The sequence below is a fragment of the Botrytis fragariae genome (genome assembly GCF_013461495.1).
Source record: "Botrytis fragariae strain BVB16 chromosome Unknown tig00000161, whole genome shotgun sequence".
Lineage (NCBI taxonomy): Eukaryota > Fungi > Ascomycota > Leotiomycetes > Helotiales > Sclerotiniaceae > Botrytis > Botrytis fragariae.
This window is the reverse complement of record NW_023500998.1, coordinates 599,777-624,870: the sequence shown is the minus strand read 5'-3', so window position 1 is coordinate 624,870 and position 25,094 is coordinate 599,777. Positions and strand designations below refer to the sequence as shown.

General features: G+C 43.3%; 9 protein-coding genes across 9 annotated transcripts; 4 read left to right on the top strand and 5 right to left on the bottom strand.

The window, feature by feature from the left end:
- Positions 1-291: 291 nt before the first annotated feature.
- On the top strand, positions 292-2,154 carry Bfra_009356 (putative glycosyltransferase family 57 protein; the record flags this gene model as incomplete). Its single annotated transcript, XM_037339699.1, has 2 exons — positions 292-547; positions 605-2,154. 2 exons carry the CDS (start codon positions 292-294, stop codon positions 2,152-2,154), a joined length of 1,806 nt encoding a protein of 601 aa, XP_037189749.1.
- Positions 2,155-2,563: 409 nt separating this feature from the next.
- On the bottom strand, positions 2,564-2,937 carry Bfra_009355 (uncharacterized protein; the record flags this gene model as incomplete). Its single annotated transcript, XM_037339698.1, has 2 exons — positions 2,564-2,692; positions 2,863-2,937. The coding sequence occupies 2 exons, from the start codon at positions 2,935-2,937 to the stop codon at positions 2,564-2,566; spliced, it is 204 nt and encodes a 67-aa protein (XP_037189748.1).
- A 137-nt stretch (positions 2,938-3,074) lies between these two features.
- On the top strand, positions 3,075-4,727 carry Bfra_009354 (putative extracellular serine-rich protein; the record flags this gene model as incomplete). Its single annotated transcript, XM_037339697.1, has 6 exons — positions 3,075-3,296; positions 3,352-3,406; positions 3,460-3,510; positions 3,566-3,651; positions 3,710-4,461; positions 4,544-4,727. The coding sequence occupies 6 exons, from the start codon at positions 3,075-3,077 to the stop codon at positions 4,725-4,727; spliced, it is 1,350 nt and encodes a 449-aa protein (XP_037189747.1).
- Positions 4,728-6,814: 2,087 nt separating this feature from the next.
- On the bottom strand, positions 6,815-8,113 carry Bfra_009353 (putative wd domain-containing protein; the record flags this gene model as incomplete). The annotated part of the gene is made up of 3 exons (XM_037339696.1): positions 6,815-7,212; positions 7,272-7,437; positions 7,493-8,113. The coding sequence occupies 3 exons, from the start codon at positions 8,111-8,113 to the stop codon at positions 6,815-6,817; spliced, it is 1,185 nt and encodes a 394-aa protein (XP_037189746.1).
- Positions 8,114-9,479: 1,366 nt separating this feature from the next.
- Positions 9,480-14,278, top strand: Bfra_009352 (putative alpha glucanase protein; the record flags this gene model as incomplete). The annotated part of the gene is made up of 14 exons (XM_037339695.1): positions 9,480-9,644; positions 9,710-9,760; positions 9,828-10,200; positions 10,247-10,489; positions 10,559-10,610; positions 10,764-10,937; positions 11,010-11,583; positions 11,708-11,854; positions 11,923-12,069; positions 12,257-12,352; positions 12,445-13,016; positions 13,112-13,395; positions 13,526-13,608; positions 13,697-14,278. The coding sequence occupies 14 exons, from the start codon at positions 9,480-9,482 to the stop codon at positions 14,276-14,278; spliced, it is 3,543 nt and encodes a 1,180-aa protein (XP_037189745.1).
- A 2,545-nt stretch (positions 14,279-16,823) lies between these two features.
- Bfra_009350 (putative mfs general substrate transporter protein) lies at positions 16,824-18,587 on the bottom strand (the record flags this gene model as incomplete). The annotated part of the gene is made up of 3 exons (XM_037339694.1): positions 16,824-17,996; positions 18,048-18,317; positions 18,372-18,587. The coding sequence occupies 3 exons, from the start codon at positions 18,585-18,587 to the stop codon at positions 16,824-16,826; spliced, it is 1,659 nt and encodes a 552-aa protein (XP_037189744.1).
- Positions 18,588-19,172: 585 nt separating this feature from the next.
- On the bottom strand, positions 19,173-20,150 carry Bfra_009349 (putative short chain dehydrogenase reductase sdr protein; the record flags this gene model as incomplete). Its single annotated transcript, XM_037339693.1, has 2 exons — positions 19,173-19,796; positions 19,854-20,150. 2 exons carry the CDS (start codon positions 20,148-20,150, stop codon positions 19,173-19,175), a joined length of 921 nt encoding a protein of 306 aa, XP_037189743.1.
- A 359-nt stretch (positions 20,151-20,509) lies between these two features.
- Positions 20,510-21,083, top strand: Bfra_009348 (putative conidial pigment biosynthesis scytalone dehydratase arp1 protein; the record flags this gene model as incomplete). The annotated part of the gene is made up of 2 exons (XM_037339692.1): positions 20,510-20,608; positions 20,664-21,083. The coding sequence occupies 2 exons, from the start codon at positions 20,510-20,512 to the stop codon at positions 21,081-21,083; spliced, it is 519 nt and encodes a 172-aa protein (XP_037189742.1).
- A 2,208-nt stretch (positions 21,084-23,291) lies between these two features.
- Bfra_009347 (putative gamma-butyrobetaine dioxygenase protein) lies at positions 23,292-24,826 on the bottom strand (the record flags this gene model as incomplete). The annotated part of the gene is made up of 2 exons (XM_037339691.1): positions 23,292-24,611; positions 24,665-24,826. The coding sequence occupies 2 exons, from the start codon at positions 24,824-24,826 to the stop codon at positions 23,292-23,294; spliced, it is 1,482 nt and encodes a 493-aa protein (XP_037189741.1).
- Between the last annotated feature and the right edge of the window lie 268 nt (positions 24,827-25,094).

Sequence of the window (25,094 nt, the reverse complement as noted above, 5' to 3'; positions counted from 1 at the left end):
CAATGGATTTTTTGGATTTTTGGAAAGAAGGATATCCAAAATATGAGGATATGAAGCGCGTAAATAAAACATTCAATTGGGAGTTGACGTAGATGTTGTTGGTACACAGATGCAAAAGTTGAAGCGTGTCATCATGGCTAAGCGCAAGGATAAAATAAACATCGTGGTGTTCATCGCACACCACCCCACAAATTTAATACATGACCGACCCAACATATTCCGGACCCAATCTTGTATTTTACTTCAAGCAATGCTAATAGTTCATTATTCGGCTTCAATCTTTCGGTGACAATGGCTGGACCTTCTCCCTCACCGTACAAAACTCGATCGCGAGGTCAACGATCCAAAAAAGTTACGTCTGAGAGTGATTCAATAGTTACTCCTACCACGCCAACAGCCAGGCGTATGAGTGGAAATCAACCCACGTATCCATTGGCATCTCTACTTTGGTCTGCGCGTAGCTCGACATCGCAATGGGTGGTACTGCCTCTAATATTGATGGCTGTAGGTTTGTTTAGGTGGGCTGCTGGACTTTGGGGATATTCTGGTACGTTTGTAAAATCTGCGGACTACCCTGAGCTCTGTTACTGATACTCCACGGCAGGATTTCAAAGCCCACCAATGCATGGCGACTACGAAGCTCAGAGACACTGGATGGAGATTACAACACAGCTTCCGATTTCACAATGGTACTTCCATGACCTCGAATGGTGGGGATTGGACTATCCGCCCTTAACCGCATATCATAGTTGGGCCCTTGGAAAGATCGGAGGACTTATAAACCCATCGTGGTTCGCTTTATACACGTCGCGTGGACTCGATGATCCAACAATGAAGGTTTTTATGAGAGCTACAGTTATCATTTCCGAATACTTAGTGTTCGTACCCGCAGCGGTCATCTTCGTTCGACGATTAAGCAAGCTTCAAGCTGTAAATATATGGACAGCATCAATTGCTCTGACAGCGATACTTATGCAACCCGGATCGATCCTCATCGACCACGCACATTTTCAATACAACACAGTAATGCTTGGATTGGTTCTGGCTAGCATGTCTAGTGTACTAGCTGGCAGATACATGTGGAGCTGTGTGTTTTTTGTCATGGCATTGGGATTCAAACAGATGGCTTTATATTATGCTCCTGCGATGTTTGCATACCTACTGGGAGTCTGCATATTTCCTATCAATATTCCTAGGTTCTTAGGCATCGCGATTGTTACTTTGGTATCATTTGCGGTCCTATTTCTGCCCTTGTTCATGGGTGCTATCTACGACAAAAGTCAAGGTATCAGTGCCCGACCAGAGCTTGATGGTTTCGCAGCGCCATTACCCATTCTTAGCCATCTTTCATACAAACTTGATCATCGCGCTTGGTATTATCCTATCATACAGCAAAGTGCACAGGTCATATACCGAGTGTTTCCTTTTGCGCGGGGCCTTTTTGAAGACAAGGTGGCCAATTTCTGGTGCGCGTTGAATGTCGCTATCAAGCTCCGAAACTTTGATCAGGGTCTTCTTCAGAAAGCTTCACTACTAATCACTTTAGCATCTATCACTCCTCCATGCTTGATTATCTTCTTCAAACCACGAAAGGATCTATTGCCCTTGGCCTTGGCAACATCAGCGTGGGGATTCTTCCTATTCAGTTTCCAGGTACATGAGAAAAGCGTCTTGTTACCTTTAATGCCAATGACTGTGATGCTGGCTGGTCGAGGAGGACTTAGCAAAGGAACTCGATCATGGATAGCATTTGCCAATGTTCTTGGTGCTTTTACAATGTTTCCATTATTGCAAAGAGTAGAGTTGCGCGTTCCTTACTTCGTTCTGGTTCTCTTGTGGCTCTACCTCCTTGGGCTTCCACCCTTTTCTTTTGAGGTGTATGCGCAGCATAATGATGGCAATTGGATAGGATTTGGAACAACATTGATACATACGCTCTTTTATCAGGCAATGGTCGCTTGGCATTTGGGAGAAATTTTCTGGACGCCACCTGCTCCTTTCCCTGATTTTTGGGTAGTCATGAATGTCGCAGTTGGAGTTTCTGGGTTTGGTATATGTTATCTATGGTGCCTATGGTCCTTGGCTGTTGAAAGTGGTCTTCTACAGTCCTCGAAGATGGAAAAGGTAAAGGCGAAAGCGAAGAAGGTTCAGTGATCGGTTTTTAAAGGTGTGCCATATACCCATACACGAGATTAGATTCTTGTCAATTTTATAAACATATTAAGTACTTTATTGGTCAAAGATTACGCAGTCACACCACTTCCACAACGTTTTCCACGCGAATCTCAATCAAGAAATTAGGCAATACGAGAGGTGTAAGCAGGCAAGGGGCCCCTCAGGGGTCAATTCCGTCAATGCGTAAGGCTTCTGGAAGTTCGGTTACCATTGGCACGGTTACCGACAAGCATCGGCCATAAGCCTGGATTCCGTCAATCAATGATTCCAGCCCCCATTCTTTCCCTGCAGAATCCTACAAGTGGAGGCTGCGTCCGATATCGATTTTTTCTGATTTTCCCTAGTTAAGAATGGTATTTCTAAAGATATGAACTTCCTTGTGGATAAATTACATACATGCTACATTGCTAACATCGGGTCCTTTTTTTTCATGGGGATTATTTACGTGATGGATAAATGCAGCCGACACAAACGCCTCAGAGCTTCCGCACTTTTCGAAGCACTTGGTATGGATGGCCTTAAGATAAACGTGAATTATTATGCCCCAAAATCTCCCACAGCTACCGGGTAATACACCGCTGTACCCATGCCAAGTTCACTCAGTCGATACTGCGTGAAAATTTGGAAAGATTTGCAAGATTTGCCAGGCTGTTCTCTTACTCAGCCGCACACTATTAATGCTCTTACAATGCTGTCCCAAGTTATCTTTTTATGGGGGCTGGCTTCGCTGGTCGGTTCTTGATATGGAGAACCACCCCGCATGTAAGTAAGATTTCCGCCTGATTGCTGTACTGGTGCACCTTTTTCACATTCTTTATTCTTTGTTTTGTTTTTCTTGCAGCATGATAAGGTTCGTTCTTTACAAATCGTATTAATTAATTGACGACTTAACGTTCAAAATGATGCTGTCGAGGCTATTCGCTCTGTTAGGGTTGTCAATCCTTGCTTCGGTACAAGCTGAAAGTTCTAGTACGGAAAGTTCAACTGCGGATAGTTCTTCCACGGCTTCAGCGTCCAAAACAAGCTTTGTTTCATCGGCATCCACCACAAGTTCATCGACAAGTTCGTCGATAAGCGCTTCGAAGACTGCTGCTACGACGCATGTTGTATCGGTTGGTGCAGTAAGTTACTCTTGCGATTGCAACTGTGCTACGATTGAATATTAATGACTATCAGGATGGCTTCAATTACGATCCTAAAGAATTAACAGCGGATGCTGGAGATACTATTGGTGGGTCATTATGTTGAACATCGCAGTTATGTTTAACTAACGAGCCTCCATAGAATTCCGCTTTTATCCTCAAAATCATTCTGTGGCGAGAGCAGAATACAAACGTATTTTCCCCCCAAACCATTTGTTGATAGGCAATCATTAATTTCAACCTCACAGAACCATGTATACCATACGCAGATACTGGAGCAGGAAAAATTGGATTTTGGAGTGGTTTCAAACCTACTGCTATTGTCTCGGATAATGTTAGACACTTGTTATTTCCTTTGGATCGATCAGACCATGCTGACAAGTCCTTACTAGCCACCTACATTCAACTTAGTCATTAACGACACAGAACCTATATTCTTCTATTGTTCGTCTCCTGGTGCTTGTCAAGAGGGTATGGTTGGAGTTATAAATCCCAATGCTACGCAAACCTTCGATGTTCAGTTTGCGTATGCTGAAAACGCAACGATGGAGTTCTCTCCCAATGAATATTTTCCCTTAGAAACCGCAAAAGCCGTCGCTTCTACCTCCTCTCATAAATCACTACCGGCTGGCGCCATTGCCGGTATCGTCATTGGTGCGGTTGCCGTAATAGCTCTAGCAGGCGCTTTATTCTACATGTGCGGTCGCCACCGAACCATGAAAGAAGTATTTCACAACGGACCATCATCCGGACCTCCAGCTAGCAGCAGCCCATACGACGATACTCATAACTCGTATATGTCACAAGGCGGCCGTACAGTTTCTGAAGCCAATTATCCAAACATGTCCAAGTTCGCATCTGGTCTCTCGGGCTTAGATACCGCATCTGGACGATTTTCACCTCATCATGGTGCTTACACAGATCCCGATACGAATAGTTTTAGAAGCCGAAGTCCGCCGATTGATGAGGTGGGTATGCAGACGGTTAGAAATGGCCAGTATCAGAGTGTTTCGGTTGGGAGTCCGATGGGAAGTCCTGGGTTCCCTAGTCCAGCGCATAATCACGAGTCGCATTCGAGTTCTCAGGGGTATGGAGGACAAACATTGAGTGAGATGGATGATAGGAGTGCACAAGACGCTTTGAGGTATGTTTTAATCCATTATTGGTTCTTCAATCCATGTCTGGAAATATTGTAAAAAGCGCGTATGCTGATCAATCCACTGCAGATTACAAGGAAAAGAAAGGCAAAACCAAGGTCAGGGCCCGATCGAGCTCCCAGCTCCAAGCAGAAGCGCGAGTATGACGGCGGGCGCGCCTTCCCCGGAAAGAGAAAGACCATTTTCGTATACAGACAGCGAGAGTGGGTATGCAGGAATGATGAGAAACGAAGTGGGTAAAAGCTATCGATGAGTACCTTTGACGGATAATAAGGATGGAGTTTAATGCAGGAATGGCATTGCCAATTCACTTTTCAGGATTAGGATCGGGAGGGTTGAAAAGCTTGGAGCCCTTGTCCTCGTGCTCGGAGCGAGACAGCTAGGATTTATTTATGATTTGAGTTGATTTGATTTGATACCACACTCATTGGAAATTAATGTACGTACTTAATTAGATATATACGGAATGGGAGGAGGCTTGATTGTAGTAATTCATGAAATTTCACAGAGCAATACAGAAATCCAATGAATGGTATGTCCTCGTTCTCCACCATCTCTTCAATCGTTCCACTTAGATCAATCACTCTATCTATTTCAAGCTCTCAAACTTCGACTCGTTATCAAGCTCAGTTACACATATCTCCACGAGGCTCCAAAACTGCAGTTCAGGGCTTCTGCATAATACTAAGAATTACGCAAACTCATCAAATGTTTTGTGTCGTGCACTGATTACACAGAAACGGTTCCCCATGGGTAACTATACGGCATGCTGCGGATATAGCGGTTGTGGATGTTTCAGTTGATGTTGTGTTACGCACGCTGCGTTGCGTCTGGAACGTGTGGACGATGACAAATAGATGATAGGTATGGATATTGGTATTGTGAAAGAGCGGAGTGTGGTGAGTAGAAAATGGTGAATTGAGTAAGGAACTACTGGATATTGTTAGTTGGTTGGTTGGTTGGTTCATGTTGGTTCTTGTGCTCCGGAAATTGAATCTCCGTGGGTGCGGAGGCGTTGTTCTGGGTAATTGCTTCGGTAAGTGGTAATCTCTCTCTCTCTCTCTCTCTCTCTCTCACACACACATGTCTGTTGGGCTATGTCCTCGTACGAGATCCGAACTCCCTAAGAACCCATTATCTCTATTTCATAATTTATCTGAACGGGAAACAGAGGTCCATATTCTTCTGAAAGCTAGGCGCTCTGCTTGAAAGTTGGTACGGCTAGATTTGTTGGAACTTTTAATCACACTGCCGCCTTTTTATAGCTCAGTTACTGCTGGTTTTGGATTACTGCATCGCCGCGCAAACTTTCACATAGCACCTTTTATGACTTATTATTACAGTCCCGCCGAAATCTACCAATTGCTTTGTAGGGTATGGGAAATTTTGAGTAGCTTCGAGGTAGTTCTGGAAACAAATCCACACAAGCCTGCCCTCGCAGCTGTTTTTGGACTAGTTGTCCCTTTTCTGGTATTGGGCCTATTTCTCCTTATCTTCTGGTAAATATCCATTGGAACTGTACCATTAAGCCTGGATTGAACACATAGCCGTGATGGAAAAAGATACTTCTCCTCTACCATGTATTGAACGAAGGGTCCTGTGGCATTGCTTGCTGGCTGTAGGTTCATGATCTGGTGATCATTCATAAGCTTGAAATGATGCCTGAGAGGTTATCACATTCATAAGCCTTTCGTTATCTGGCGATAATCATCTTACCGGAAGAGTTTGAAATAACTCAAAACCGAAAATCATGGAAGCAAGATGTTGGAGTCTCATGAACCAATTTTCATGAAATACTAACGGATTCATAAGTTGATCAGAAACTTCAATTTGACGAAGGCTTTTGAACTATTATATCAGGGCTTCGAAACTTCACTGAAAGATTCATTTTACGACTAGAAATCAATATGTATGTTTTCATGAACATCAAAATCAAATGATAATTGTATTGATCATGCGTTTTTGAACTTTGGGAAGTGTCTCTGGGTAGTCCCTGCACCCGCTGTTTCTGGTAAGGATCTGATGACTAATCAGTCCATAATCAGGGGTGCCGGAGCATCAAAATGTTTATTTCAACATCACTTTCATTATGATCGATCATATGTAAAGCTGGCAGCTTTTCGAATTCACGCACATTTACATGTCACTCGTGGAGAAGCCTTGAGGAGGGGTTTTCATATCCTTATTTCATTAAATTAATTCTATTCAGAGTGTTTCTTTCTGATAGCTGTTCTTGATGAACTTTATCCTTGCGGTCTAACTAGACAAACTTTTTTGATCATTATTCCCTTCATAACATAAAGATTTGAATGCTCTGGACGCTTTCTTGCTTTTTTGTTTTCAGACGGTTGGTGGAGGTATCTGATTTGGTGAAGCAACAGGAACAATTTCAAAAAGTAAACAAAGTGTGTGATCAGGAAAGTCGTCTGTATTTGGACTGCTGATATCGAGATTCGCCTCCCCGTACGACCAAATGGTTACGCTGTTGACCTTCTTGACACCCAGACCAGTTACTACATCCTTGTGTTGGTTGAGCAGAAAGCCGACGCCAGCACCATTCTTACTTCCAAGAATAGCAAAGAAGGGATCATCAGTTGGGTGTAAAGTTATCCTGTCTCCCCAAAGTGGTATAATGTTATGTCCACTTGCTCTCAAAGCCATCTTAATCATAATGTTGGTGTCTTCGTTGACAATTCCTGCCCGGATTACCCATTCTAGGTTTTTGACAGCAGCGGCGCCTGTAATAAAGAAACTCAGTGATTGTTCATCAAGCAAAGGGTTTCATGGGATAACAAACCACAGACTCTCTTATAGTATAAGAAAACTGCATCAGACCAACTCCATATCCGGGGGGAGTCTGGGGCATTCTTGTTGAAACCCTGCGAGGCTGGACTAACGTTTTTGTCCGCTACAAGGATTCCAGGATCACAGTTGATCAAGGTTTCCCATTCTGCTCCTGTTGGCTGCAATGCATATGTTAGTTCCTATTAGAAAGATATAGAAATTGATGTTACTTACTTCTACAAGACGAGAACTATCATGCCACAACTCTGGATCAAGTGTGTCGATCTGAGAGAATCCTTTCGCAGTGTGTGCTTCACGAACCAAGACTGGCATGGGCTCATCTGCTTCCCAAACATCTGATCCAAGGAAATTTAGTGGTTCATCCAAAGCTTCTCCAAAGACAGGTCCTTCCTCATCATCAGCTTTCATGACATAAGTCCTAAATCCCTCAGTGTAAAGGTTTCCCGGATCGTAGATCAACGCCTCTTGAGATACACCACCATTCTTCTGAGTAGTAAGAGCAAGACTGTCCTGCATGGTGCAATACAATTGTCTGCCCTTCACAACTCGTGCAGCATAGAGGGCTGGATCTGCACGTGCACTGATGTTGAAGGCATGGTTGTGACGATCATTGTTGTGGCGGTGACTGTGGTGATGAACAAGTGAAGTGATTGCTTGTGTGAAGTTATCAACCTTAATCTGAGCAGCTTGAGAAACAAGTTGATCAATTGGGAGAGGTGCTGGATTATGACTGACTTCCGCGCTTGTGAGACTGAGGAGCGGAGCAAGTAGGATGGTGTAAACAAATAAGAGCATTAAACTCTTAGAAATGACAATACCAAACAAAGAAGGCATGTTGGCTTTTGTCAATGGTAATTGAGGTTCTTTGTACAATGTTTTTTGTCTGTGTGTGTTGTGTTGAAATCAAGGAAGGGACAGGAAGGAAGGGTTTTCTGTTAGAGAAAGTCGAGCCTTGTTTAGAGAAAGTGCGAAACTTTGATACCACCCTTTCTTGAAGTCACATACGGGAAGATCTGGGTACCCGAGAATCCTCATTTTACAATTTCTGTGTTGAAAATATTTTCAGAAGTGAATATGTGGCTGCGCCTTCCCTTCAAGCAACTTGAGGGACCTTGATGGTGCTTGTTGGGAAATGAGAATTTGTGAATCCAATGATATCATTTAGATCCTCGTTTCTTTGTCTGTCAAATTTACGCTAGAGGGGTGTAGACCGCCCGGGACACAGCACACAATATTCATGAAAAACTACGAACAAATGTTTATTTCCTAAAATTCGAATCAAAAGATGGATTTTCTATTCGAATATTGAAAGTTTCTGTATTTCAATTCTGATTTGGTTAGTGGATGATATTGTTAGCCATCAACATAGGAAAGGCTCATGATCAAGCTATTAGAGTAAAAAAACACATCATAATAGATCTAATAGGTCTACAGTTCATTGGTGGTAAACTACCTATCTGATATATAAAAATTTGAAAGTCGAATATTCCTAATTTAGTCTCATCAGTCATGAAAGGGTCTTTCAATAAAAAACTAGACAAACCATTATATTTGCATTTTATTAAGAGTGACTAGACAAAAAACTAAACTATTGAGTACTACTAGCGTCTCTCATATATTCAACTTATTTAAATTCCTTCATTTCATGGGGAAACCAGTATACTCACCGGGATAGACAGAGAACTATCTTCTGTACTAAGGACTAGTGGATTTCATAAGTGAATGTTAATACCGAAACCCGAGACGCTCATACCATCCTCTTGTTTTTTCCTCTTGTTTCTTTCATCGGTTTCCAGGGCAGCCATCTACACTGATATTCAACCTCGATCTACTTCCTTTCCCGAAGATCAACCTTGAACTGAGCTCATTGTTCTCTAATTCCGCATCCTAAGTAGCAATCATATCGGGTCTAGCTTGTAAGAATTGTTGAGGGCCATGAGAACTAGTGTATCTTGAAACACTTATATACTATTCCTTCCAAGCTTCAAAATCTTCAACCCCTTCTCCCACTTTTTCCTCCATCTTTCCTCCCACTTCTCTCTACCTTCCTTTACTTTTCAATTCTTTACATTCCTTTACTTTCTGATTTGTTATTAACAAAAACACCCAGTACTACATCGATTGGAAACCCAATTGGTGCTAGAGACTGTTTACCTTTCATAAATCATCTCACTCTTTCCAGAGTCTTCAAATTGCCAGCATGAAGATTGATCATCTGCTCAGCTGGCTTTTGGCCATCTCACTCCAGTTGCAGAATGCAGTTTCCCTTCCCGGCTATACTGATCTCAATCACTTTCGACGCGCTGCCGCTGCCGATTCAGCAATATGTCTTGTTGATGGCAAAGCCGTTTTTGCTCATTTCATGGTTAGTTAAAAACTCAAATCTACTTGCAGGTAGCTTTGTTGCTAAATGTTAACCCTTTGAACTAGGTTGGCAACGTTCCCTTTTGGGGAGTTTCACAATGGACTCGAGATATGACCGTAAGTTTTCCGTCCTTTGAAACATGAACTCTTGATATCCTTGGACAGCGCTGACTTGTTTTTACAGAGAGCAAAGCAGGCTCACATTGATGCATTTGTCTTGAACATGGCTAGCACAGATCAGAACTTACTGACCCAAGTAGCTTATGCTTTTGCTGCTGCCAAGAAAGTCGGTTTCAAGTGTCTTTTCTCATTTGACGAAACTAGTAACTGGTCATATGACACCATTATGGGTTACCTCAATCAATACATTGGAAACGATGCCTACTACATCTATAAGGGAAAGCCTTTGGTTTCCACTTTCGAAGGGGCAGGAAATTCTGATGCTTGGCGTCAAATCAAGGCACAGACCGGCATTGTTTTCATTCCAGATTGGTCTTCTCTAGGTGCTCAAGCTGCTGTGAAACTTGGTGTTGCGGATGGTCTCTTCAGCTGGGCTGGCAAGTAATGACCCCCCAATTTGTTTCCTTTTCTAACACAAAATAGCTTGGCCTTGGGGCAACACAGACATGAACACATATGTTGATGCCTCATACAACCAATTTCTTGATGGAATGCCTTACATGATGCCTGTAAGCCCTTGGTTCTACACCAATCTGCCACAGTTTAATAAGAATTGGCTTTGGCGAGGAGACGATTTATGGTATGACAGATGGGAAGAGGTTCTGTTTTGGCAACCGCATCTTGTTGAAATCATATCATGGAACGACTACGGAGAATCTCATTATGGTAAGTCTCGATTTTCATCTTTGTGATCCATGCGTTTTACTGCATTTTGCTAATCATATTGTGTGACAGTTGGGCCTATTGATGAAACAACCATGGGTGCAATGCGCTCTGCCCCTTACAAGTACGTACACTGTTCACAACTTCTGCCGATCCTTGCACCCAGCTTTACTCCCCAATCTCGAGCAAATTTCTCCTCTTCTTCAAGCACATCTCTTCCCTTACCTACCACAACTCTGCCCTTGATAGACAATGCTAATATCGTGATTTTGAACAGTTATGCTTTGGGAATGCCCCATGATGCTTGGCTTTTGTTCCTTCCTTACATCATCGAAACCTACAAGACTGGCTACGCAAGTATAGGCCAAGAAGGAGTCCAAGCTTGGTATCGTCCCAATCCAAATTCTGCAGGTTGCGGCACGAATGGCACAACAGGAAACACTGCTTCTCAGTCAGTATAAATCAAACTCCTTCTTCCATTTCTCATTGTCAACATACAGTTGCTAACATTGAATGCATTTAGACTGTTGATTGAGTTTCCTCCCTCTAAGGTGGTACAAGACAAAATCTTCTACTCTGCACTTCTCTCTTCCGAAGCAGATGTCTTCGTTACTATCGGCGGCGTTGATACTGGCGCTCAATGGTTGAAAAAACCATATGGAGGTGTGGGTATCTATCACGGAAGTGTTGACATCAAGGGTACTGGGCCTGTGATCATCGTCATCAGCAGAGGCGGCACAGTCATATGCTCAGCTATTGGTGACGTCCACATCTCAAATGACTGCCAACTAGGACTCGCAAACTATAATGCATATGTCATGGGTGCAACGGGTGATTCATCTCCTGCGTTGCCTGACAACAGTATCTGCAACTTGAACTGTACCAGTGGTTCTGGCGCTGGGGACTTCCAAAAGCTCTGTGCATATTCTTGTGCACTTGGTTACTGTCCCAAAGGCGCTTGTTACTGTACCGGTATGGGAAAGGCAAAGCTTCCAAAGGTCTCAGGACCAGTCGGCTATCCTATCGCTGGAGCAGATGCAAATTACGAGGGATTGTGCAACTTTGCTTGTGTTTATGGCTACTGTCCTCCAGAACATGTAAGAAATCTCCTTTATCAATGTCTCACGTCAAGCTATGCTTTCATATCTTGTGCTCCTAAGCAGGCTAGCTATGCTTCACTCTTTCTCTTGATGCAGAATTACTAATGCTAACATTTGCTAGTGTGGTACCGTATCCGGTCTGCCAATGGCCACACCAACAGTTTCACCTTTTACGCCTCCAGCTTGTGTCCTTGGTAGTGGTGTTGGTTTACTCGAAGGCCTCTGCAGCTTTGCATGTAACTTTGGATTTTGCCCGATCAATGCTTGCGTAAGTAGACTACCTATATTTTGTTTCTCTCGACTCTGGTGAAAACTTACTAAATCTACGATCTACAGACTTGCACTGCACAAGGCCCACTTAATGTACCACCTAAAGCAAACCCCGATATTGTGGGTATCCCTGCAGCTGGTCTCGATCATGCTACTTTTGGGCCGCTCTGCCAATTTGCTTGCTGGCATGGATGGTGTCCGAGCGATGTTTGCGTAAGTTGATTCCAGTCTTTTATATCTCATATTGAGCTTGCATGAACACTCACGATGGTTTGAATCGATCAATTTGATGGGCCATTTGAGCATACAGTTTCATACAAGCTCCTTTCCTGTACTTACCGCTTGAGCTAGCTTTTATCTTCTGCTCCATTTCGGAAGTTCCATAACTAACATCCGCTAGTCGAAACTTGAAGATGGTTCAGGCCCAGTGTACATTGACCCAGCCATATTTACAGCTCAGGACCCTGAAGTTGATTGCAATCCTCCTTGTACATTTGTAAGTCATACATCGAATTAATTGTTCCATACTTTCCATTGATTCAGAGAATGTTTGTGAGAACTATTCACTAACTATCCCTCACCCTACAGGTATTTCCACCCAGTACATATGATGGTGAAACTGTCTTCTCTTTTCCACCAATCACAACTACTTTGGCTCTTGGCAAAGGTAATGACGCTACTGTGCTCACCACTGTTATTACCCCCAAACCAAGCACAGGATCGACGGTTGGTTTCTTCGACTTGACCGTCAGCGATTCTTCCGATTTCTCGTTTTCTATGACTTCGATGTTCAAGCCATCTCCTGTAGTCATTACAGTCAATATGATCTCGATTGTGTACACAACTCAATTGTGGTTCAATCCTGTCACTTCGCCATCCAACTGGCAAATTGGTGGTGATGCGTCAGCAACTACCACAACTACATCAAATGGCGTTGTCATATTCCCTCCTGTTGAGTGGCCGGGTCCGTCGGAGACTACTTATTGCTCCAATTCGATCTGTCAAACTTTCTCGATAGATCAACTTACAAGTCTCACCAATGATCCTAGCCGCACAACAGCCGTCATATCCATTCCGGTACCAACGACCTCAGGACAAACTACTTCTCCAATTATCGTAGTTACAGTGCCGGTACAATCGTATGGTTTCTATTGGAGACCGTAAGTCACAATCCTCACTCCAAGTTATAGCCTCACAGTTTTCATTCTCTGGTGCAGATAGTTCAAAGATCAATTACTAACTCATTGTTCTCTAGTAAACCTAACCCCGCTGACCCTAAAATTCCTTTCCCAACCTTCCCTCCACTTCCATGGCCTCCAGTACCAAAGTTTCCTTGTCTGAACTTTGGGCTCGTCAAAATCAACTGCCCCCCAGATAAGAGACATCCCACAACCAGGTTCAGCCACGGTCCACCGAAGACCACTTGCACACAACATTGCGGTACTATCTGCACTGTAAACTGCGATACCGCTGGTCAGCCCAGTAGTGAGTCTGAGACTGAGACTGAGTGTGAGACCTCGACTGTTACAGATATATTTGGTAAGTCTCCCCCATATTCATTGTTATCTCACTTGTCTCCGCTGTACTTCTCAAGGCAGAGATAGCTTTGGATTTTTCATGTTATCTTATACTTTTACTTGGGCAGTCACTAACTTCTTTGATCTCATAGTCTCATGCCAAACTGGCTCATGTACAACTACTAAGACATCTTTGGCGTCAGGATGTACTGTGTTAGCAACAACAACTACTACCGTAAGTACAATAACTTTTTGCATTTAAAATCCTTCATTCCGCACCAAATCTTCTACAACAGACATCAACTAATTTTTCTCTGTTGTAGGAAGCACCTTGGTGTCCAACTGGAGTTCCTGGTGAGCAAGAGGAAGACACAGACAATTTAGATAACGCTCCTGTCGTCTACGGTAAAGAAATTGCCGGTTTGCCTCAAAATGGTGTCGTCATCGTGGGCGGCGTGGGCGGCGAACGACATCCTATCTACTATGCCCCAACCAGCCCATATGGATGGTATTGGTGGTATCCTGCTAGTCTCACGTCGATCGCACTGCCTAGTGAGATGTTGGCGCCTGGCACAGTCACCTCCGCAGTATACCACACCAGCTTATTGGGGGCAAATCCTACCGTCCGCATCATTCCTCCCATTATCGGAGCTACTCGTTTGGCAACCTCAAGTCAATACCTGGAGAAGCGATACTTTGTCACGGACCATGATTGCGGACTATGTGTTGGGGATGCATGTAAAGAGCGAGCTCAGGGTTCTGGAAATGCCGATTGCTGTTCCAGTAATTCGTGCGGACCAGTGTGGCCAATTTGCAACTGTAGGCCTGATGGTGAATGCGCAGGCACCGATCCCGAATGTTGTTTCAACAATGGTGGTTACGATTGTGCGTTTCAATTTAACTAGGAGTTTCATGGGGATAGATAATGACTCGATGGGGCTCTTAATTATCTGCAATAGATGCAGACCATAGATACTAGAGTGTTCGGGTATATCCTGTTACAGTATCCGGGTATTAGTCAGATAGCTGTCTACTAATATAATAAAATGATACGATATCTAATTATTTCGTCTTCCAAGCTTGATCATTGTGACTGTGGTAATGATTTATTCTCATGTGTGCAATGTGTAATACCCATTATCTTAACAGACTGACTCGAATAAATTATACAAGAGCACCACTTTCCTCAATGGCATGATTTTCACCTGTACCAGCAGCGAAGAATTACATATAAGTTGCAACATAATCGCCCAAACCATTCCGCAGAAAATCAGAGCTCGAGGCATACGACTATAGAGTCTACTCAGCAATGAGAGCAACCTTAACACCATTCCGACTACTTGTTGAAACCCTCAACTCTTCCAGCCATTCTTCCACCTCATCTCTACACTCCAGATACTTTCGTTTCTGTGCCTCGCGTGCTAACGTGTACGCAATTTCTATTTCTGCAAGGTGTTGAGCAGGACATGTACGAATGCCCCATCCAAATGGTATGTAGGCTGCTCCCGAACGGAGAGATGGATTTTCCCAGCGGGACTGGAGAGATCTTTAGTCAATTCAGGAGTGCGAGATGCCATTCGAGCGGAGAGAGAGGTCTTTTATGATTGGATGGGTGATAGAAAACTGGGGGAGCTGAATTTAGGAATGCCTTCATGAATGTTGATTCGAATTTCCCAAGGTTCGGAAAGAAAAAAGGAATTCATTCCAGATTGAACAATAAGATTGCAAAATCGGAAATACATCAATTGGATGTTGGTTTCATCAAGAACATCGAAAACTTGGGGGTTGACTATCAATCCGTGCACCCACTGATGGGTTCGGTGAAATGCTTTGGAGATGTACGTTACATGGCCTGGATAGAGTGTGGCGATGGGGAATGAAAATTCTGCTCGACTTACGGGGATGAACTTATCTCCATTTGACTGGAAGAACTCTGCTAGACTATGAAGACTATACAGAGGGGTGCTAATCACGGTGCCTTTTCGAACAAAGATGGGAGATTTGCCATCGAGACCGACACCTCTCGGAAGGACCCCATCCTTGTATGCTTTTCGTGAACCGATACTAGCTACCGGATAAAGGCGAAGTGCTTAAATAGTGGTTTCAAATCAACAGTGAATCCGTCTTCCGGCAACAGTTTAAAGAACTTTTGCAGATTCTTCTCGAATGCACGTAAATTAGCAACATTGGTTCTGATGAAGGTTGGACGCATCAGAGTACGCGAATGCTGCCAAAATGGGCCATCCTATCCCCCGCCGTCAGTGATAACCCTTGAAATAATATTTTCTATGAATACAGGCAATGGGATTGTATTAAAAAATGATATGGATCTACGGGATACGTTGCCGAATCAAGATTGCTGATGAAAATCTCAATAGTGAGGTGAGACTATGATCACCATTGTAAATACATCTTCGCCTAAGAAAGGAAGGGTGGCAGATCTCCTCGGAGGCTGTAATCCATAATCTTTGAAGTTTGTACCAAGCATTATCTGCACATTCAAAGGGACAATGGTAGTAATCATGGGAATACCAAGTAGAATCGCCGAAAATGTATCTCCGTATTGTTCGAAACGAGCGGTCCATCTTTCTAATAGTTTGGACTGCTTTGCATGCTCCAGATTATCGCGAAAGAGATCATAGCCAAACATTCGTTCTGTATGCGGATGTCTGGGAGGACGTTGACAGCCGTGTTCGTTTCGGATTTGCTGGCGTTTTCTCCAAAGGCGCAGGAAAGAAAATAGAAAGTAGAACACCGAGACAAGTAGGAAAGCCGACGCGCTATTTATCATTTTAATCATATTTAACGACTGAAATAAATGGCAGGTATCGGGAGTACTGATAACAGGAAAAGTTTTGATGTATATGATTTCCCATGGCCCCCAACAGTTGATCAGCTTCTTACAGAGCTTGGGCTTTGTTCGGCACACGGAAACTTCTCTTCGCATTTAACTGTTATTACAGCTCTGATAACAGATTTTACAACTGTTGCAATACAGTGCCGCAAGATGACTTAGCCATAAATGAGATAAGAGGCAATTGAAGTTTTAGCGTATGTTTTCCCACCACTTAGCGAGTAGAACGTTTCCGGGTTTGATGCAGACTTCATTATCATTCTGTGAATCCGGAGCCAGCGAGGCGACAGAAAGGGCGCAGACAGATACAAAATAAACAATCAGGCCAAGACGCAAACGGAGAATGGCGAGAATGGCTAGTAATGATGGACGGTCATGTGATTGATTCACACGGACCCAATCTGAAGACAATCCTCAATGCTCATCGCTCGAGCTTTCCGTTTTATCCTTGATACCCAGTAAAAGCTTCACGGTCACAAGAATGGACGAGACAGGTGTGTGGAATATTCATTTTATTTATTGATAACTAATTCATTAAGGCCATAATACCGTCCAGGTAAAGCGCTGTGCTAGACTAAAAGTGAACCAAAAAGAGATTAAGAAAGTTGAGCTTCACGAAGTTTCGATGGCTCCAGCGCAGATTCTACGTGGTGGTTCATCATCGGTGCAACGCTCTTCAAAAAGCATGCAGCTACACCGTTTGCTGCAACAAGAGAAGCCACCGCGATCCAAACATATTTCCATGCCTCCGCACTCTCATTAACAAGAACCGGTGCATTGGTGTTAGCAGCAATTTCTGGTCCTACCAGCTCTGCATATTTGTTGTCATATATAGCAGTGAAAATGGTGATGCCGATAATACCTCCCAATGCACGACAACTGATACTGACAGTGGCCGCTGTTCCGATTAAGAATGCTGGAACTGACAACCCCAAAGCGACAGCTGGAATGGTGGTAGTCACAGCAGTTCCGAGACCGAAGAGGGTGGTGAAAGCAAGTGCCATTGGGAGTCTGGTTGAAGTTACCATGGCCATAAGACCTGTAAATAAAGCACACCAGAATAAGGATCCGACCAGCATCCAACGGAATGATTTTGTTGAAGCCATTACCCACCCAGCTGGAATACACCCAAATGCTGATGTAATCAAAAATGGTGAGAGAATGACAGCAATTCGAACAGCATCGGTTGTAAACAGATCGAAGATCTCCTGCGCGTACAAGACATTGACGCCAAGAAGAAGCATACCATCTATTGTGCAAACGAAAAGCAAGATGGGAAAGTTCATGGTTTCGAAAAGTCGATGATCAAAGATTCCTTCAGTGACGACAAAAGCCTCGTAAAGTCCGAAAATTAAGAGGCCAATACAACCAGCAGTAAGCGTTCCGATGCATTGTCCCGAGCTCCATGGATGAGTAGTTCCACCCCAGGTAATACCTAGGATAAGGGAAGCAAACGACCCTGACATGAGGAGAATTCCAATGTAATCGATTTCTTTTGTGATAGAATTGAGCATTTTGTGTCGACCAAGTCTAGGACGAGGTGGAAAATATGAGAAGGCGATCATAACAGCTGTTATTCCATAGATGATGCTGTTGAAATAATAAGCCCATCTCCATCCACCAGCTCCTCCGGCATTCATCTTCACAAATGCGGCAGCAAGAAACGTGCCAAGAACAACGAAGGCGCTAGCCATGGCTTGTGAGGCTCCCATAGCCCAGGGACGAAGTCTGTTTGGGATAATCTCCTGGATTGCTGAGATCGATACAATCTATGTACTCGTTAGTCCAAGGCATGTCAGGAAATGTGCAGTTTAACTCACACATCCAGCATTAGCAGCTCCATTCAAGATGTTGCCTCCGATGATCTGAAGAATGTTTTCTGCTTTTCCTGCAATTACGCTTCCAATCAAGCCAAGAATGGCACCACAAACCATAAACCATTTCTTTCCTACTCTGTCACTCAGACTACCGAAAATTGGACCAAGAGCGAGAACGACGAGGAAACTTCCGTTGGCAATCCATGATGCGAGCGCTGCATCTGCCGGACTCTTAGCAACAGAGGCGACCTGAAATTTTATGACGGTGTTGGCCTGCGTAAAATTACTGTTAGTTGTTGCTCATCTAAGATCGTGGAAGGTACCTACGGTATTGGCTAGAGCAGCACAAGAATTTGCCATAGAGAGAGAGATAAAAGCTATGATAGTCTTCCAACTCAGTTGATAAACACTCCCCGGCTCATCTTCATTTCCTTGCACCACAACATCATGATGATGATGATGATGATGACGTCCGTGGTTCTGTTCAATAGTCTCTCTCTCGCTATACTCCACGGTATCGACTTCGGGTTTTAGATCTAACATGATGGATGAAGAATGGAATGACAAAACGTAGGATATTCTTGTCTTTCCCAGACTTCATATACTTGCAGAGTCCTCAAGCACGGGCATATTCATGATATACAAATTAATAACCCCGTGGGGAAGTGGACGGCCCGCTATAATTTCGCTCGATGTTAATCAGAAAAGGTTATCATTTGGTATTGGGGTATGGGGTACCCCGTACGCGCGTACTAGATCCATTCCGTCCACCTTCGTTCGTGGGATTCCCGACAAATGGCAACATCTTGATTGTCAAGAAACCAGCAAACTAATAATCCACTTCTTAGTGGTGGTCAAAATCGTGCATTAGGGTCAGTATATTCTCTATCAATGTGGGGACTTAGCTTGTTGTGGTTAAGCAATTGTCGGAGATTAGCCTACTGGGGCGAAGGCTGCAATTCTGCGGGCTGAAGAACGAAACAAATTGAGACTCTCAAAGTGTCAAAGATTCCAAATCAAGCATGTCAGGGCAGCCCCGTGTCAAAAGCCAATTGATTACACCGCCATGCGCATATTATTCTGGTATCATAGCAACAAAGTTTATTATGGAGAAGTCATCTCTAATTTTCAGCTGCAAGCATTTGTGATCTTCAGCTTAGGCGAAGACGTCACAAAATTTGTTACTTCTTCCAAATCCCTGGTGCAATCTACCAATCGACCTCTTAAAGCTGACCCTTTTCCAGCAGCCAAATAAACACACGTCCAAGCTGGCAAATCGATACTGAACTCTGGGTGTGATTTATGTAATCTGGCCATCATTTCAATGACATATGGTGCCTCAACCTTTGTCTTCTCCGGATAAGCGGTCTGATGCAACCCGGTTTTGATCTCACCAGGATGAATCGAGAATACTGAGATACCGTTTTCCTCGAAGCCAAACGTATCCTTCTGAAGTATATTCAATTCTGTTTGTAAAACACCTCCAAATCTTGTAATGGCTGTCTTTGCACACGAATACCCTGAAGCCCAAGGCAAGTCCGCACCTGCTGCTCGAGAACTCGTGAAAATTATCGTACCGGAATTCCGTTTCTGCATCGAAGGAAGAATGAGTCTTGTTAATTCTGTTGGCGCTTTAATGTTGATTTCCATTTGCTTCCACCATTCGTCTGCGTCTGTAATATGGAAGGGCATAAAAGTATTTGTGCCAGCATTGTTGATAAGAATATCGATGGGGCCAAGTTTGCTAGTAACCTAATAGGTCATTCCATCAGTATGTGTTTCAATAAAGGACCAAACTCTCGGTCGTACCTCTTGAACCAAACGTTCCAAATCGGATCGCTTACAGACATCTCCGACAACTCCGATTACTTTCACATTTGGGAAAGATTTCGAAAGTTCTTGAGTAGTCTCGTCTACCTGATTTTCAGTCCTTCCAGTTATTGCGACAGATGCCCCCGATTTTGCAAGAGCATATGCGATATGTTTCCCAATACCTCTACCTGAGCCTGTAACTAGCGCAACTTTACCAGACAAGGACTGTTCGAATTGCTTAGGTTCAATTGAAGGATATATTGAGATTCTCAGGGTAAACTCTGGTTTCGACATCTTTTTTTTTGTGTAATATTCTTCTGAGAATACTCTACAAAATGATTGTGACTTCATAATAGCACCATGAAAATAATAAGCAGGAGAAATTACTCGGCAGTCCACTTACGTGGAGATACAATTTGGGGTAAGCGGGGGTGGAGTGTGGGGTGTAGTTTACTTCACGTCCACCCCCACTACTGACTCGAAGTTTCGGCAACTCGTATCGGCAAGTGCCAAGTCTATCATTAACTAGAGCTTCGATCAAAAGCTTGTGTATTAAACTTCTTTGCTTAGGTTATTCCCCACCATAGTATTGATAGGAATTCCACATTGCCATTGACATTTTACATACACCAAAGTATTGAACTAAGACGACCATGACTTTCGAAATTTATATCCCTTCAGAACTCACATTTCAAGACTACATTGCTATCACGCAATGCAGTAGAACTTTAGCTGATGGGTATGATCGAAAAGTATGAAGCTCGTGATCTAGTCATCAAAGTTCTTCCTACTAACATAAACACTCAGGACAAAGCACGACTTCGGGCATCTCTTGCACCAAAAGTCATAGTGGACTATACACTCGTCGTTCCTGAATGGGGCCAACAAACCTTCACTGCAGACGCTTTCGTAGAAGAATGGCTCGGCCCTATAAAACTCGGAGTGAAAGCTCTCGCCACCCAACATCTGTTAGGGGCGCCCTATTTCAAGAGTGTTACCGACTCAGAAATCATCGTAGAATGGCAGCAACTAGCAAGTCATGCACGAAAAGTGGTAGGCGAGGATTACAGTCACCCGCATTGTAAGATTGGGGAGACGTCGGATGGGAGATCGTATATGCAACAGACATTTGTGAAGGTGGAGGGGCAGTGGAGGATTTCGGTTATTAAGCCGGAGGTGATATATCATACGGGTGATTTCAGGGCGGTGGGAAGACCAGATGAGTAGAGATAATATAAATATCCAACCTCCTTCCTAAGTGCCAAGACATGTATATTTTTGCCAAAAGCCTGAATTGTACCTCTTTTCTTCCAAAAACAAATGCCGAATAATTTGCAACCTCTAACTGCTCGTTGACGCATCTAAGTTTCGACCAAGATTGTGTGAAAATAGTCTAGAAATGAACATAAAATTCTGTCGATAATAAAGCCAATGTCAACGAGCCTTATTCTAACAACAAAGTACTTCACAAACTCACTATGCAAAGGAGATCCTTAAAAAGATCATGACTACTTTCCAAACAATTACCAAGCCATGATCCTCGTTCAAAGTTCCATTTTCCAACATTATTCATGCACCCATCAAATCTAAGCTTCCAAATCAGATGCGAAGTGCTCTAGACCACGATCTAACATCCCGCGCCTACTGCATACCGTCCACTTCACCTCTGCATGCTCTATCCATCTCATGAACTTTCGCCTCCACCACCACTTCCCGACTACGTTCGCTTCCATCAACTTGGTTAGCTCTCCACTTTACCACCCGCTCGGGTTTACATGGAACTCTTTGATTGTGGGTAAATAACCTGACGTTCATCTATAATACTGGGATAATCATTGCTTAGGATAGTGCCTGTCTATACTTCCCTATTACAGTGTTACTCTGAGCTCCTAGCCAATCGGACTCCAGTCGTCATTTCAGCATAAACTCCCCGTAAAAGAGTGCCAGATGAGAAAGCAAACTCGCCGCGGTCACTCCTAAATCCTACCTAGCCATATCATCTTCGGCCTTTTGGTCTATGTCCGAGTCAAGAGTTTTTGGGGCTAGATTAAGACAAACTTTATATCTTACCGCTCCAAATTATCCACTTTTGTCAATTCATGCATAAATAATTATCATTTCTCTCCTCCACTGAGTAAGTTTCTCATTCATCCCGTGATAGGCTTTTCCTGATGTTCTTGCAATACTCATAGTTTTTGTGACCGCAGTGGTGTTAGCTTGTTTTCCGCTTCAAATTAAATATATTGTCAAGTCTGATACGAGAAAGGTGAAGAGAAACTTAACGAAACTAATTTGGATGATGATGTTCTGTGAAGTAGTTGTCATCGATCCACAGGTGGTTCTCAATGTTTGGAACGATCCATAATTCTTGCTCTTGATTTTTACCAAATTGGCAATTGCTTGGTCGGACTACTTGCTGTCAGGTGTCGCCGTGGTCACCGAGATCCGGCTCAAATTCTAAATTTCTGATCGCTACCGTAATAATCTATTTCGTGACAAACATCTGCTGAGTGCTAAGGCAAAATTCAATATTAAAAGCTACCGTACTCACCTTGGCTGTTAGACTCAACGCCCTAATTGACATGACTCTTGAGGTACACCATCCACCAGAACTCCAAATCTATTCACTCTTCCAGCTGTAAACGAGTTGGTGACAGTCAACCGGAAGTCTCCCGTAATAATAGAGATTAAGAATCCAATCAAAACCAACATTTCAATCAACAGCGTGTCTAACATCAAAACATACAATCCTCAAATTATGAAAGCCAAATTTACAACATGGTAACACAAAACAAGATGCAAACTACATTTCGACAGACAATGTAAAACATTGCAAAGAGGTAACGTACTAGCAAGAGGTAGAACAGTGAGAAGATGTGGGTAACGTATGGCAAAAAAGGCGGGATATCAAAGGGAGGCAGTGTATCAAAAGGAGGCGACACAATGGATTTGGACGCAAGGAGACACTACATATACAAAACTCATAAGATCAAAAAATTGCAATGCTTCACCAACAATGCGGTGTATTTGCTGGAAATAGGTTGGTAGAAATATTCATGTCATAATGCAATAAACTATGAATTCGCAAAGCTCTGAAAGCATGCATGGTGAAAGGATAACTTTTGGTTTCTGGGGTATACTAAAGACTCAACCAAACGCGGATGCGAACATACGACATACAATTGGGGAGACTGACACCCCCGAACACCAATCAGGCTTTTCAGTGGCCCGAATTGCATTCCAAAACTGGATATTTCTTTTTAAAACTGGAAGCTCGGAATCATTGAATCTGATTTAGTATCCTACGTGAGCTCCACAGTCCAATTTTCTTCGAGAACAAAAGCTCAACATGAGAATGATAACTCGAGCGAGTGTTGCTCCATGAGCGACTGGACTGCAGAGTTTTGCGGGCGCCTCGAGGGGCTTCAAATGTCACTAGATAATGTTGGCATACGCCTCAGTCTGTGGAAGATCTCTACTTCTCTCCCAAACTTTATGTGGATCGCTTTCCATTCTGCCAGTCTCGGGGTTCTTAATATCCCAGCAAATATGCCTAGCATTAGTACGTAGAAACGTCCGATCCTTATTCTGGTACTTTTCGGCTAAAACTCGATAACGACTCCTGAAGACGTCGGTATCGATATAAGCCCCTTTAAACCATCTCTCTCCAGCTGATGTATCGAATTCTTTTCTGCCATGAAGTACCCTCCGGTTGTTGAAAATAACACATTCCCCCTCTTGTAGTCTGTATTCATACATATTTTCAGGTGCCTCTACTCGGGATGCAAATTGCCTCAATGCTTTAGCTATTGGTAGGGAGCCAAATGGCTCGTCAAATGTCGCTTGAAATGGCGGCGAATAATTGATGTATTGGATGTTGTTGTCATTGGGGGATGAAGAGTTCCCACCTTTCTCAGAGTGTTTCGATATTACAGGATGTTTATAGTGATAATGCTCCCCAGCATTGCGATAATGGTAGCCAACCTTCTTAGTACTCAATTGAATGTAATTATCTTTATCAAGTTGTCTGGCAGCGTGGAAAGCATCAGAAAATATGGATGAGCCACCTGAACAGGTATTCCGCAGGCAGTGAAGAAATTGAAATCCCGGGGGATTAGCCATATAGAGAAGATCCATGTGTAAACCCAGATATTGGGAAGTATATGCTACATTTTTAGGTTGAGGAACAGATTTGACATCCCAGGTAACTCCATAGAAAGTATCCCGAAGATTGCCAATTCGCTTTGCGATATCAACAACTGAAGTTTCTGACTCTGGCACATCTCTAAGTATGAGCAGCCCATAATCCCGGAGCATGATCAAAGCTCTGAATAAACCTTCTTCACTGTTTATGTAGTCATCAAAAGTTACATATTGTAGCTTCTGAGCAATGGTTTTCGAATCCCATCTGATAGGTTTCACATCATTGTGACGATCGGAATGATAAGCCTTGAGTGAAGAATGGGTCTCAAAGAACTTCCTAGAAAACGACGAAACATGATCTGGTCCGTAGCCTGGAATATCGTCTTCCCAAGAAATTGTTAAATTCCCGTGTTCACCCTTTGTAGTAGCGGTAGCTTTGATATTAGGAGGAATATCAGAAGTTTGAAAGTTCTTTTGCTTTGTGGAAGGATCAACGCATCTATGGCAGGTACAAGAATCGCGGAGGAACAATGGAGGATAAGATACACCGTTGACCTTTATGGCCTGAATGTCATGAGATGAAATCTCAGGGCTGGAAGAGGATTTTACATCCTGACTCAGGTTAGCATAAATCTCAGTCGATCGCCAGGGGTGCTCAATAATACCTGTGGAACACGTGTCTGCTTGGATGTGGAAGATATGATCCGGAGACCTGGTTGGGCTGAAAATAGCCTTCGACTAATTTGAGAGATGCGCGGGGCAGCTAGAAAGCAACATGATCTGGCAGCTCGGTGACCACAGTTCAGACCAAGACGCAAGGCACTCATATTTGAAATTTCGTACTTTCACGGCGCGAGTGAAGGATCGATACTAATATGAGAACTTACTCTTCACCGAGGAATCATATATCAATCAGCCTTTACCGAGGTGATTATAGCATCAATGCCACGTGAGCCCCTCCACCAAGCTACATGATGATTGATCAAATGGAGCTTGGAGCTTGGACGATTTTGACAAGTTGAATTATGTAATCGCCCATCCATAGCTCCCGCTAACCTTCTTTTGACATAGTGTGCTTTAATTATTTGTTACTTT